The sequence below is a fragment of the Aquarana catesbeiana genome, linkage group LG01, assembly GCF_042186555.1.
Source record: "Aquarana catesbeiana isolate 2022-GZ linkage group LG01, ASM4218655v1, whole genome shotgun sequence".
NCBI classification, from domain to species: Eukaryota; Metazoa; Chordata; class Amphibia; order Anura; family Ranidae; genus Aquarana; species Aquarana catesbeiana.
Window position 1 is genome coordinate 749,856,689 of NC_133324.1, and position 13,806 is coordinate 749,870,494.

Consider the following 13,806-nt stretch of genomic DNA (forward strand, 5'->3'; position numbering starts at 1 on the left):
GACGAGAGAGCGCCTCCCCCTCCTGAACCGTACCAGGCCACATGCCCTCAACATGGGGAGGGTGCTTTGGAGTAGCCCCCCAAAGCACCTTGTCCCCATGTTTATGGGGGCAAGGGCCTCATCCCCACAACCCTTGCCCGGTGGTTGTGGGGGTATGTAGGCAGGGGGCTTATCGGAATCTGGAAGCCCCCTTCAACAAGGTGACCCCCAGATCCAGACACCCCCTATGTGAATTGGTAACAGGTACATTGTACCTCTACCATTTCACAAAAAAGTGTCAAAAATAGTAAAAAAGACAGGAGACACTTTGGGACAAGTCCTTTATTAAAAAATAAAAAAATAAAAATGTCCTGCACTGTAGATCCATCTCACGCCACGACTTGACTTCAGAGGAAGGCAGGGTCCCCATTTACGTCACCGAGTGGCCCCGCCCTCAGCTATATAACAGCTGTCACTAAGAAGAAGCGTTACTCAGTGGGAGCCTCCCATGGAGGCGGAGCTGTTGCTGCTTTTTTTTTTCTTTTTTCGGCTCGTCAGTCGATGGAGATGGATTTACATTGCGGGACATTTTTATTTTTTTATTCTTTAATAAAGGACTTGTCCCAAAGTGTCTCCTGTCTTTTTTTACTATTTTTGACACTTTTTATGTGAAATGGTAGGGGTACAATGTACCCGTTACCAATTCACATGGGGGGCGGGATTTGGGGGGTCCCCTTGTTAAAGGGGGCTTCCAGATTCTGATAAGCCCCCCACCCGCATACCCCCACAACCACCAGGCAAGGGTTGTGAGGATGAGGCCCTTGTCCCCATCAACATGGGGACAAGGTGCTTTGGGGGGCTACTCCAATGCACCCTCCCCATTTTGAGGGCATGTGGCCTGATACGGTTCAGGAGGGGGGGCGCTCTCTCATCCCCCCTCTTTTCCTGTGGCCTGCCAGGTTGCTTGCTCGAATTAGGGTCTGGTATGGATTTTGGAGGGACCCCTACGCCATTTTTTTGTGCAGGGTTCCCCTCAGGTCTGGTATGGATTTTGGGGGGGCCTTACGCCATTTTTAATAAAAATTTGGTGCAGGGTTCCCCTTAATTTCCATACCAGACCTGAAGGGCCTGGTACGGATTTTGCATGCAATTTTTTGCCTTGCCGTTTTTTCAATGAGTTTTATCTATATTGCCGAGAACCAACAATTCATTACAGCCGCAATCAGTTTTAATTGACTTTTTTCCTTTAGAAATGTAATTTTGCTGCGGTACTGTTCTAAACAAGGGAAAATGGTGCCACTTTACAGGCATACTATAGATACCCCCCAGGCACGATATTTAACCACTTGACCACTGGGCACTTAAACCCCCTTCCTAACCAGACCAATTTTCAGCTTTCGGTGCTCTCACATTTTGAATGACAATTACTCAGTCATACAACACTGTACCCATATGAAATTTTTGTCCTTTTTTCACACAAATAGAAATTTCTTTTGGTGACATTTAATCAAAAGAATAAAGACTGAAAATTCGGTAAAAAAATACATTTTCTGTTATAAAATTTAGCAAATTAGTAATTTTTCTTCATAAATTTTGGCCAAAATTTATACTGCTACATATCTTTGGTAAACATAAGTACAAATTGGTGTATATTATTTGGTCTTTGTGACAGTTATAGAGTCCAAAAGCTATGGTGCCAATATCTGAAAATTGATCACACCTGAAGTACTGACCGCCTATATAATTTCTTGAGACAACATGCCAGAAAGTACAAATATCCCTCAAATTACCCCTTTTTGGAAAGAATACATTCCAAGGTATTTAGTAAGATGCATGGTGAATTTTTTGAAGTTGTCATTTTTTCCCACAATTCTTTGCAAAATCAAGATTTGTTTTTTTCTTTTTTTTTTTTTTCACAAATTTGTCATATTAGCAGCTTATTTCTCACACATTATATGCATACCACAAATTACACCCCAAAACACATTCTGCTACTCCTGAGTATGGCAATATCACATGTGTGAGACTTTTACACAGCGTGGCCACATACAGAAGCCCAACATGCAGGGAGCACCTTCAGACGTTCTGGAGCACCCAGGCCAAGTCTGACATTTCTCTCCTACATGTAAAAATCATCATTTATTTGCTAGAAAATTACATAGAACCCCAAAACATTATATATGTTTTTTTAGCAAAGACCCTAGAGAATAAAATGGCGGTCGTTGCAACTTTTTATCTCGCACGGTATTTGCGCAGCAATTTTTCTAACGCGTTTTTTTGGAAAAAAACAGTTTTGTACTTTAAAAAAAAAACCAGTAAAGTTAGCCCAATGTTTCTGCATAATGTGAAAGATGAAGTTACAACGAGTAAATAGATACCTAACATATCACCCTTCAAAATTGCACATGTTTGTGGAATGGCGCCAAACTTCGCTACTTAAAAATCCCCATAGGCGACGCTTTAAAATTTTTTACTGGTTACATGTTTTGAGTTAAAGAGGAGGTCTAGGGCCAAAATTATTGCTCTCGCTCTAATGTTCGCAGCGATACCTCACATGTGTGGTTTGAACACCGGTTTTATATGTGGGCAGGACTTAGGCATGCGTTCGCTTCTGCATGCGAGCACACGGGGACAGGGGCGCTTTAAATTTTTCCCGTAACAACGATTAAGCAGTGGAACAGTCGCTATGATCATTCTTATGGTGTAGGGAATAGCTGGCTAAAAAAGCTGATATCTGAATGATTCCTGTAGCTGCAGGCATCATTCAGATATCCCCGCACAAAGTCAAGGACATCATATAACGGCTGGCAGGCGGGAAGTGGTTAAAACGCATTTTTTTTAACACAAAGTTGTCCATTTATACAATATTTCTAACACATAGCATGTACATACCAAAAATGACACCCCAAAATAGATTCTCCTACTCCTCCTGAGTACGCGCTACCACATGTGTGAGACTTCCACAGCCTGGCCACATACAGAGGCCGAGTACAGCCCAGTTTGGTTGAGCATGGCAGAGTATGGGCGAGCATGGCCAAGTATGGCTGAGCATGGCCGAGCATGACTGAGCATGGCCGAGTATGGCTGAGCATGGCCGAGTATGGCTGAGCATGGCTGGGTATGGCTGAGTATGGCAGGGTATCGCCGAGTATGACTGGGTATGGCTGGGTATGGCAGAGTATGGCTGGGTATCACCGAGTATTTCAGAGTATGGCTGGGTATTGCAGAGTATGGCTGGGTATGGCAGAGTATGGCTGGGTATGGCTGGGTATTGCAGAGTATGGCAGAGTATTGCAGGGCATTGTGGGGTATTGCAGGGTATTGCGGGGTATTGCAGGGTATTGCGGGGTATTGCAGAGTATTGCAGGGTATTGCACTGTATTGCGGGGTATTGCAGAGCATTGAAGGGTATTGCAGGGTATTGCAGAGTATTGCAGAGTATTGCGGGGTATTGCAGTGTATTGCAGAGTATTGCAGGGCATTGCAGAGTATTGCAGGGTATTACAGAGTATTGCAGGGTATTGCAGAGTATTTTGGGGGCATTGCAGAGCATTGAAGGGTATTGCAGTATAATGCAGAGTATTGCAGAGTATTGCGGGGTATTGCAGGGTATTGCAGAGTATTGCAGGATAAGGGTATTGCAGAGTATTGCAGGGTATTGCAGAGTATTGCAGAGTATTGCAGGGTATTGCAGAGTATTGCAGAGTATTGCGGGGTATTGCAGGGTATTGCAGAGTATTGCAGGATAAGGGTATTGCAGGGTATTGCAGAGTATTGCAGAGTATTGCAGGGTATTGCAGAGTATTGCAGAGTATTGCAGAGTATTGCGGGGTATTGCAGGGTATTGCAGAGTATTGCAGGATAAGGGTATTGCAGAGTATTGCAGGGTATTGCAGAGTATTGCAGAGTATTGCAGGGTAATGCAGAGCATTGCAGGGTATTGCAGGGTATTGCAGAGTATTGCAGGGTATTGCAGGGTATTGCAGAGCATTGCAGAGTATTGCAGGGTATTGCAGAGTATTGCAGGGTATTGCTGAGCATGGAGGGATGGCTGAGCATGGATGGATGGATGTGACTGCAATTATCACAGAGTAGCACTGTGGTCACTACACATGCAGCCCACAGTGCTGCTGCCATCCGATCTCTCCCCCTCTTCTCTCACACTGAACCGATCGGTACACAGAGAGGAGAGAGGAACCGGCGTCATGACTTGACATGGTAAACGGCCGCGATCAGCGGTGACCCGGCGGTCACGGATGTTCTCGGGTGCGCGCAGGATTCTGGGAGGACGTCACTGTACGCCCTCCCGGAGTTATCCGACCGCCCTGCAGCCGTCATTTGCTATGGGCCGGTTGGTAAGTGGTTAAAGGAATATTTAATTTTTATTGTTTCACTTTAAGCCTTATTAAAATCACTGCTCCTGAAAAAACGGCCATTTTAAAAACATTTTTGCATTGATACATGTCCCCTGGGGCAGGACCCGGGTCCCCCAAACACTTTTTATGACAATAACTTGCATATAAGTGGGTACAAATAAAATAATAACAAGCAAAGTGCACAAACTAATCTGTAGAATAAACATATTTTGTGTACCATTAAATGCATATTCTGATAATCACTGAAAACTATTTATCAAGGTGTAGTGTGTGTGTGATGAGTGCAAAAACTGAGACACTATTATTGTTCTGTATATATGTATACGTTATAGAACAGTGGATTACTATATAATATATATATGGTATCTTACAAAACTGAGTACACCCCTCGCATTTTTGTAAATATTTTATTATATCTTTTAATGTGACAACACTGAAGAAGTGACACTTTGCTACAATGTAAAGTAGTGAGTGTACAGCTTGTATAACAGTGTAAATTTGCTGTTCCCTCCAAATAACTCAACACACAGCCGTTAATGTCTAAACCGCTGGCAACAAAAGTGAGTACAATTAAATTATAAGTGGTACTCCGGCGCTGTCAACTAATTTGAAAACTGAGGGTTCACTGCCGCAGACACCTAATTAGCTGATCCTTGGCAGATAAACAAGTGAATGGGTAAGGTTGTGATGCTGCGCTGTGAACTCTCTGACAAATGATGTGAGTCACTATAATAAAGTGTTGGTGCAAGAGTGATTTTGTAACAAACAAAGATAAAAACAAACTGAGCTGTAGTGGGTACAAATAAAATCATAAACTATGACACATATCACAAATTGTTAAGTACTAAAGTGCAAAGTGAAAAAGTTGCTCAGTGCAGCAATCATTATAATCAGCACATGGTGATATTAGTAACCACTAAACAATAATGTATAAACACACAATCTTAGAACAAAGGAATATTATAACGCATGATGGTAATACCTAACAAATAAAGCCACCCTGGGCTCTGATATCAAAGTGTACAACAGTCCCAATGAAAATGTGACAATCAAAAATTGTTGAATGGGTGGTGTTTTCCTTCACCGTGAAGTATGAAAATAACGTCGCTGAGGGTGTACTCACTTTTGTTGCCAGCAGTTTAGACATTAATGGCTGTGTGTTGAGATATTTTTGAGGGGACAGCAAATTTACACTGTTATATAAGCTGTACACTCACTACTTTATATTGTAGCAAAGTGTCATTTCTTCAGAATATTTACAAAAAATGTGAGGGGTGTACTCACTTTTGTGAGATAATATATATATATATATATATATATATATATATATATATATATATATATATATATATATATACATATATATATATATATATATATATACACATATATATATATATACATATATATATATATATATATATATATACACATATATATATATATATATATATATATATATATATATATATATATATATATATACACACAATTTTGCCATGAAGCCCTGTAGCTTCAGGGCTTCAGGGCTATGAGAGTCATTTGTAGCAGTCTTGGGAGTTGATGTTAAATGTGTCATACCTCCTCCTGTGTCATTGCTGTTGAATAATGGCTCACTGCAAGACGACAGAGGAAGGGTTATGGGAGGTTATTATAATGGTGTTTCTTTCATATGTAAATTAATCACTTCACAGAGAGCAGGGCTCTAGAAGGGTGGGATCTGAGGGTTGGGACTCCTCCTGTTCACACTGGTTGGCATATTTAACTGGGCAGGATTCAATTTTAATTGTAATCCATTCAATCCTGCCCAGCAGCACAGCAAGCTTTCAGAACAGGCTGTGTATGAAGGTGTTTCTTTTTTTAATAAAGTTGTGATCTGTGAGGTGGGACTTGGGAGGTTTGGATTCTTCCTGTGGGTGTGACTTGGCGGGATTGAATGTTAATTAAGATGTATTCCATCCCACCCACCATCAGAGCTGTGAAGGGAGTTACATTAGGAAGAGTCTGATAGACTACAGAGGGGAGTGTTACGGACTCTGGGCACTGCAGGAAGTGGTTGTGGATAGGACAGAGTCTATCAGCACGATATAGAGTGTCACATGCCACCAAGCAATAAATAAACCCAGAATATCAGGGGATCTGCAGACAACAGAGCAACATGGTAGGATCTATGCTGGGATTAATCAGTCCATGCAGTTCTAGTGAAAAGAAAATTCAAATTCAGCTTTAAAGTGATACTAAAGATTTGTTGTTTTTTTTTTAAATAACAAACATATCATAATTACCTCTACTGTGCAGCTTGTTTTGCACAGAGTAGCCCGAACATCCTCTTCTGGGTTCCTGGCTCTTGCGGCTCCTCCCCGCATTAGATAACCCCCTAGGAGAAGCGCTTTCCCGAGGGGGTCACCTTGCGGGCGCGCTCCCGAGTCATTCAGTCGATGTCCATAGAAGCCGAATGTATGACTCGGCCCCACCCCCGGCACCCGGGTCATTGGATTTGATTGACAGCAGCGGGAGCCAATGGCTACCCTGCTATCAATCTATCCAATCAAAACCGGGACTCCATGAAGAGAAGGACGGCGCATCCCCTTAGAAGAAGTTGAAGGGTTTCAGGTAAGTGAAACGGGGGGCTAAGGGGCCGGTGACTGCCAGGTGTTTTTTCACCTTAATGCATCCTTTACAACCTCTTTAATATATCAGGGTGCATACCCCACTTTAACCTCCCTGGCGGTATAATTATTTCAGATTTTTGCGTCTCAAAGCGGTACAATTATTTTGCATAGAAATTTGGCGTTTTATATTGTAGGTCTGTAATTCTTAGCAATAACACACTTATATCAGTCTAGTAGATATCCCGGGTATGATGAAGTTTGAAACACAAAATCATAAATTATAATATAATAAATAAATATAAATAATAAAAAAAAATAATAATATAATAATAATAAAATAAATTTCCCCACAATTCACTATCGCTCAATTCTGCAAGTATTCTAATTTACTATCGCTGTTTTCTTGCTGGTCTAAAGCCACTTTTGACGTAAAGGGACACTTTTTGGTTGCTATGGACAATCTTAAGTTTCCAGGCAGAAAGAACAGTATATAATATAAAACTGCATGCAGGGCATGGGCCAAAGCACTGGGGACAAAAGGGAAGTGAAATGATTTCATACAGTACTGTAATCTGTTAGATTACAGTACTGTATGTGTTATGATTTTGGAGAGGCTTCGGGCAGAAGACGGAGCCCACAGACAGCGTGGGGGGACATCGCAGGATCCTGGGGACAAGGTAAGTATACCGCACCAGGATCCTGAGATGTAATCCCGAGTGTGGCTCGGGGTTACCGCTAATGGTGCTGAAATTTAACCCCGAGCCACACTCGGGAATAACGTCAGGGAGGTTAAATAGCAGCTTTAAAGAAAAAAAAAAACTGTAGGGAAAAAAGTTGCTATATATACTAACTTCACTACAATATCCTGGACTTCCGTGTTATAGAGCAGGGTTTATGACAGCATCCGGCACAGAGCTTACATAGTATTTTGTTGTTGGGGAGCATTGAGAGAGAGTATGTTTCATAGGAGACTTTAAACAGGCAATGGGGTTGATTTACTAAAACTGGAGAGTGCAAAAGCTGAAGTTAGAAGCTTATTGGCTACCATGCAGAGCTACACCAGATTTTGCACTCTCCAGTTTTAGTAAATCAGCCCAATGTCACTTTGTCTTGAATGTCTTGAATGGGTACTCACAAAGTCTCTTTAAAATGTTTCTGTAATAATGTGTAATGTATAAAATTAAGCTGAGCACAAGAAGGGCCCACACAGAGCCAAATTGCACCTGCTTTGTAAGCATAACCCTTGTGGCACCCCTGTCACGGGCCCTGCAGACTCCTCTGTACAAGTACTGACTTTCTAGAGGTATGCATTTGTATAGGCTCCCTTACACCTACCACCTCCCCAAGTAAAAGTGCTCAATTTCATGACTGATCACTTAGGTGCCAAGTGTTTGGGGAGGATTTTTTTCTCTTTATATACACCAAAATCCAGGGTTTTTCTGAAGTGTTTAGCAGTGAAGCCACATGGATATGCTGCCAAGACAACTATACAGTAATTTAGTAAATAATCAATTTAAAATTTGCACATCTATGGGGTTGAATTCCTAAAGGCAAATATACTGTACACTTTTGCAAGTGCAGTTACACTCTTAAAAGTGCAGTTGCTCCAAAGCTTAGTAAATGAGGGAGAGACCTGCTCTGCCTCGTGTTCCTGTATAATAATCAAACTAAACAGTGTTGAAAGAGAAATATAAATATTAATAAATATCAAAGAAAGTCAGTGAAGTGCCCAATTCATTCCCCAGTGCTTTTCCACCTAATCTTATCAGGTAGCTTAACACTATGAATTGCAAACTCTCTCCACCTACCACTCTTTTTGGTGGAGAGAGTGTGAACCCTATAGTGTTATTTATTACACGTACTTACATAAAGCTATCAATTTACACAGAATTTTAGATATATATTGCACATTTACATCAGTCCCTGACTCCCTGCCCTCTAGGAGCTTACAATCTAAGGTCCCTAACTCACATTCATACATACACATACTAGGGTCAGTTTAGACAGGAGCCAATAAACCTACCAGCATGTCTTTGGAGTGTGGGAGGAAACCCACACAGGCACGGGAGAACATGCAAACTCCAGGCAGGTAGTGTCACAGTTGAGATTCAAACCGACAACCCTAATGCTACTTGGTGGAAGTGCTAACCACTTAGTCACTGTGCTGTCCACCGTTATGCTGCATGTAGTTATATATTATTTTGCATTTAGTTATATATCTCTGTTACCTTTTTCGTTTAGTTTGATTTGTGTACAGGGATGTGATGTTTATTATTCATTGGTTTTGGGATACACACAAATCTTTCACGGATAGCACTTGGGAGAAGGTATTTTAATGTGGTGTGACATTTCACTGCTGAGTTACCAAACCATTATTAATGCAATAGTCTTCATGTATGTTTATTTTCAAGAGCTGCAATAGTTGAGTATTATATACAGGAATTTGGTGCCCACTTTTATGCACTCAATGCAACTTTAAACTTTTTACAGTAGCAGAGATTTACTTTATGATATTCATTTAAAAGTTGAGTTTTGATATTCTAAGAGGTTATACTATGTCTTCTAGAGAATGTATTAGTATAAATTTGCTGAACAATAAATAGCTCAAACATCTCTTTGACACCTTTATTATAATATAGCAAATCTAAATTCACTTAATTCAACTCTAAGCATCTGGTGTTTCTTGACTAGCATAAAATAATCGATTGAGGAATGACTAGACCTTATTGCATATCTTTATTATGAATATTTCCTTAAGTTGCAAAGCTTTAGAAGCAGGAACAGAGTAAAGTATATTAGTTTTATGTTATGCCTTGAAGGGCTTATAAAAGACTATTTTTAATTTAATACAATTCTGCTGCCGAAGTAGGCACATCTGAAAATCTAATAAATTAATATTTTTCACCCAGGGCTTTACAGATGGGGATTTATCAAAGATACAGTTTGGAGGAGCTAACGTGTCTGGATTTCAGATCGTAGACTATGATGACCCAGCAGTTGCCAAATTTATACAACGTTGGTCAACACTGGAAGAGAAGGAATACCCTGGAGCACACACTACTACTATTAAGGTAACATTAATCTTTCATTGTTGTGACCTTAGATACATACTTTTAGCTGCAAAGCTCAAATGCATCAAAGCTAAAAATAATATGCAGAGTCATAACTTTTATCTAGAAAGAATATTTTTTTATAACCATGTTTTTATTTGTTTTATACATCTTACATTAGTGATACATATAGACAGAAGCTGTTCACTTTACAAAGTGAATGATAGTAAATACGGTGACTCTGTGTTAACTTACCATGTGCTAGTAGGAATCACATTGTGACATTTCCATCATACAGGATTGGATATTCTCTACGTTCTTAATAAATCAACCCTAATCTGTTATCTTCACCATCACCACAGATCCACAAGACATGGCATGGTGTTCCTAAGTAGACAGTTATGTCACAAATTGGTAGCTTAGCTTCACCAAATTATCCCCCATATTCAGTAGCTTACTTTAAAGGGGTTGAAAACCCTCAGGGTTTTTCACCTTAATGCATTTTATGTATAAAGATGAAAAACCTCCAGTACTGCAGCTGCCCCCCAGCTTACTGACTAGAATGGTACCAGCTGATTAGCGAAAAGCTAACGTGGTACCAATGATGAAAAAAGGGCTGAGATATATACCTGGAAACTACAGGCCAGTCAGCCTTATAGCTCAATAGTATGTAAACTATTGGAGGGGATGATAAGAGACAATATCCAACAATTTGCTGATGAAAATAGTATCATTACTAGTAACCAGCATGGATTTATGAAGAATTGTTCTTGCTAAACCACCCTATTAATATTCTATGAGGTGAGTGAGCTCTAATCTGGATAGAGGAAGGCCTGTGGATGTAGTATATCTAAATTTCACCAAAGCATTTGACATGGTATTCCATGAACGCTTAAAGTACAACTAACAATATATAACAACATTTCTACTATAGCAATTTAGATATTCCCATATTCAAAATAATAAATACAGAAAAGGGCGCAATGATCTCTGTTGTCTCCTGTTTTCTCACCCTGAATCCGAAATACTGTAGCTGCTGACTTTTAAGAAACAAACACCTACCAACCCATGAAGTCCAGCGCTCTCTTCAGTGGGGCAGATTCTTGGCTGGGTTTTGATCCCTGGTGGGTCCGGTGGGAGCAGGGTGTGATTTCCGGGTGTGACTTCCTGCTGTTTCCACTACACATGCGTGAGATTGTGTGGTGCTGGAATGTGCAGAAGGTTGTGGACAAGGGGGGTGGGGGCCTAAACTAAAGTAATTCTTGCCTAAGCAGACTGAGTATCTGTGAGAAAAAGATAACTGATCACAGCCCAAAAAAAAAAAAACAGCCATTAATGCTGGTCGGAGTGTTGGTTTAAGCCAAGTAAGGCAAGAAGTGCAAAAGTGGAAGCAGATTCCTGTCAAAAAAAGGAACCTGCACCCGGCATAATAAAAACAACCATTAATAGTGGATGTGCAATACTTTCACTTTTAAGTGTAGATCTGTTTAATTATATTGCCTTCTTCCTACTTTCCATTTGTACATTGGTCACTGACCTGTGCTGCTTCAAAACCCTTCCCACGCCAATATCTATATACGGAAATATTTTTATCTTTTATCGAACACAGCTTTGAGCTACCTTATCATATCTAGCATATTCTCTTAAATAAATGTGGCTTTACTTGATACTACACTAATGTAATCCTGCCCATGTCTGCAACATAATGTACAATGTTTATATGTTTATATTATTAAAATGAGAATATTACCAGCTAATAGCCCCCACGAGGCTGCCATGTCAGCTCATGTCAGTCACATTATATTATGTTTCTTCTTTGTAAAATGAGCTGTTTTGTTGCTATCTGTTGGTGTGGAAATAAATCACATATTTATATTTATATTCGTGTTGACTGCCTAGTGCCTCAAAGCACTCTGCACCAAGCTAACCATGGGACATTCTACACGTCCTACTTTTCTTAGAAACATAACATTTGACTTAAATGCTTCATTGGCAGCCTTCTTTCATTATACCATTTCTATTTACTCATTAGTAGGAAATTTGTATTGTTTTATTTTAGTTGAAATATGTAATTTGAGGCTTTAAATATAATATTGGGGTTTTTACATAGACCTAAAGTGTATGTAAACCATAACAATTAAATATTTTGGTCTATTTAATTTACAGTTGAAAGTATTTTGTTATATCTGTAAAACAAATGTACCTGGTGATCATGTCAGACCTTCAGAGCTATCCTATGTCCTGTTCCTTCTGCTTCTATTATCTCAAAGAGCCTGTTCATCCTTCCCTGTTCTTATCTTGGGGCTACAAATCATTTAGTGCCTATACTTTGGAGATGAAAATAGTGGGATGGAAAGAGTAGTTTAGCAAAAGAAATCTGGGCAGGGCTGACACCACTCAGTCCACAAAAAATCTGTGTGTTGTCAGCCCACATTCGGTTAAGACCTAACTGCATTTTACAGGTATTTCACGGATATTTTTCTGTACTTGTGTGATCTATGCAGGAAAAAAAAGATGGGGAAATGTACATGTGTTGCAAAGATGTACCGACTTTATTTTTGTATAATTCTGCCTTGGCATATACTTTAATGGAAATAATGTCAATATGCAATACTTTTTGTTTCTATTAGTTGTTTTTAATGAAACTAAATTAAATAAATAAAAACTATGGGGACTTGCAATATGTGGTCAATAGCATCTTATGCTTTGCACAAAGATAAGACACAATAGAGTTGATTTTCTAAAGGAATAGAGGTTGTTCACTTTGGAGAGTGTATCTTGACTTTGTAAAGTGAATGTTAGCAAATAAGGTGACACTTTGTTCTCTTTAAATACCCAATCATGAGGGAAACTAATAATAAAAAAAAAAAAGCATTTCTGCTGTGAATGAAAGATTGATGTGAAAATATTTTACACCTTATTTACTAAGCTCTGTTAACATTCACTTTGCTATTAAATCAACCCCAAAAATTGAACATAATTGCTTAATCAGCAGTGTTTGCTTTCAAAAATCTGGGAGTGGACTAAAGTGTGCATAAATCTGCAGTAGAGTTGTACACAATTGTAATATACTGCCCTTTTCAATTGTTTTGTAATAAGCGTCCACACAGCAAATCAATCACCCAGAAAAACTAAATTTTATGCTAGTTCAGGTGTTACAATAACCCATATCAACCAATCAAAATTGGAAAGGGGTCTGTTGTGCTGAAGGATAGGTTTATGGAAAGACTGGAGGAGTATTTAAACTAGGATTGAGGGGGAGGGAGAATTAGAATATCCACTTGCTGACTGCATTACGCTGTTATAAGGCAGCAAAGTGGCTCTCCTGGGCCAGATCACGTGCCTAGTAAATGATTGGCACTTCCAGCACCAACTGCCCCCGCCAGAGTAAACAGCAACTTTCCCATTTTTGGTGTCACAGACACACCAGTTGGGTTACATCTCCACTCACCATTAGCATACAGCAGCAGCCCTGAAGAAGGGGGAGTCTTTGTCACCCAAAATACATTGGCTTTATCATGTTTTGCTACTTTTAATAAAACAACTACATATTCACCTTCATTTTACTTCTAATTGGATATCGGGCGCTCTTTTTACTTACCCTCATAAGTTTTTGCGGAAACGACCTCGAGGCCGTACTAGAGCTGCACGATTCTGGCTAAAATGAGAATCACGATTTTTTTGCTTAGAAGATAGATCACGATTCTCTCACGATTCACGCGGTGTAACATCATCTTTCACATTAAAACAAAAAAAATTTGGCTAACTTTTACAGTTTCGTTTTTTTTT

At 39.7% G+C, this 13,806-nt stretch overlaps 1 protein-coding gene across 5 annotated transcripts in view; it reads left to right on the top strand.

The window, feature by feature from the left end:
- The window catches only part of GRIA2 (glutamate ionotropic receptor AMPA type subunit 2), a 253,373-nt gene that overhangs the window by 129,841 nt on the left and 109,726 nt on the right, over positions 1–13,806 (top strand). For all 5 annotated transcript variants that reach the window (XR_012236634.1, XM_073605735.1, XM_073605713.1 and 2 more), the window contains exon 6: positions 9,877–10,038. Coding sequence is in view for 4 of the 5 variants with exons in the window: in XM_073605735.1 (XP_073461836.1) it covers positions 9,877–10,038 (162 nt within the window). In the remaining variant the exon portion in view is untranslated. The remainder of the gene's footprint in view (positions 1–9,876; positions 10,039–13,806) is intronic.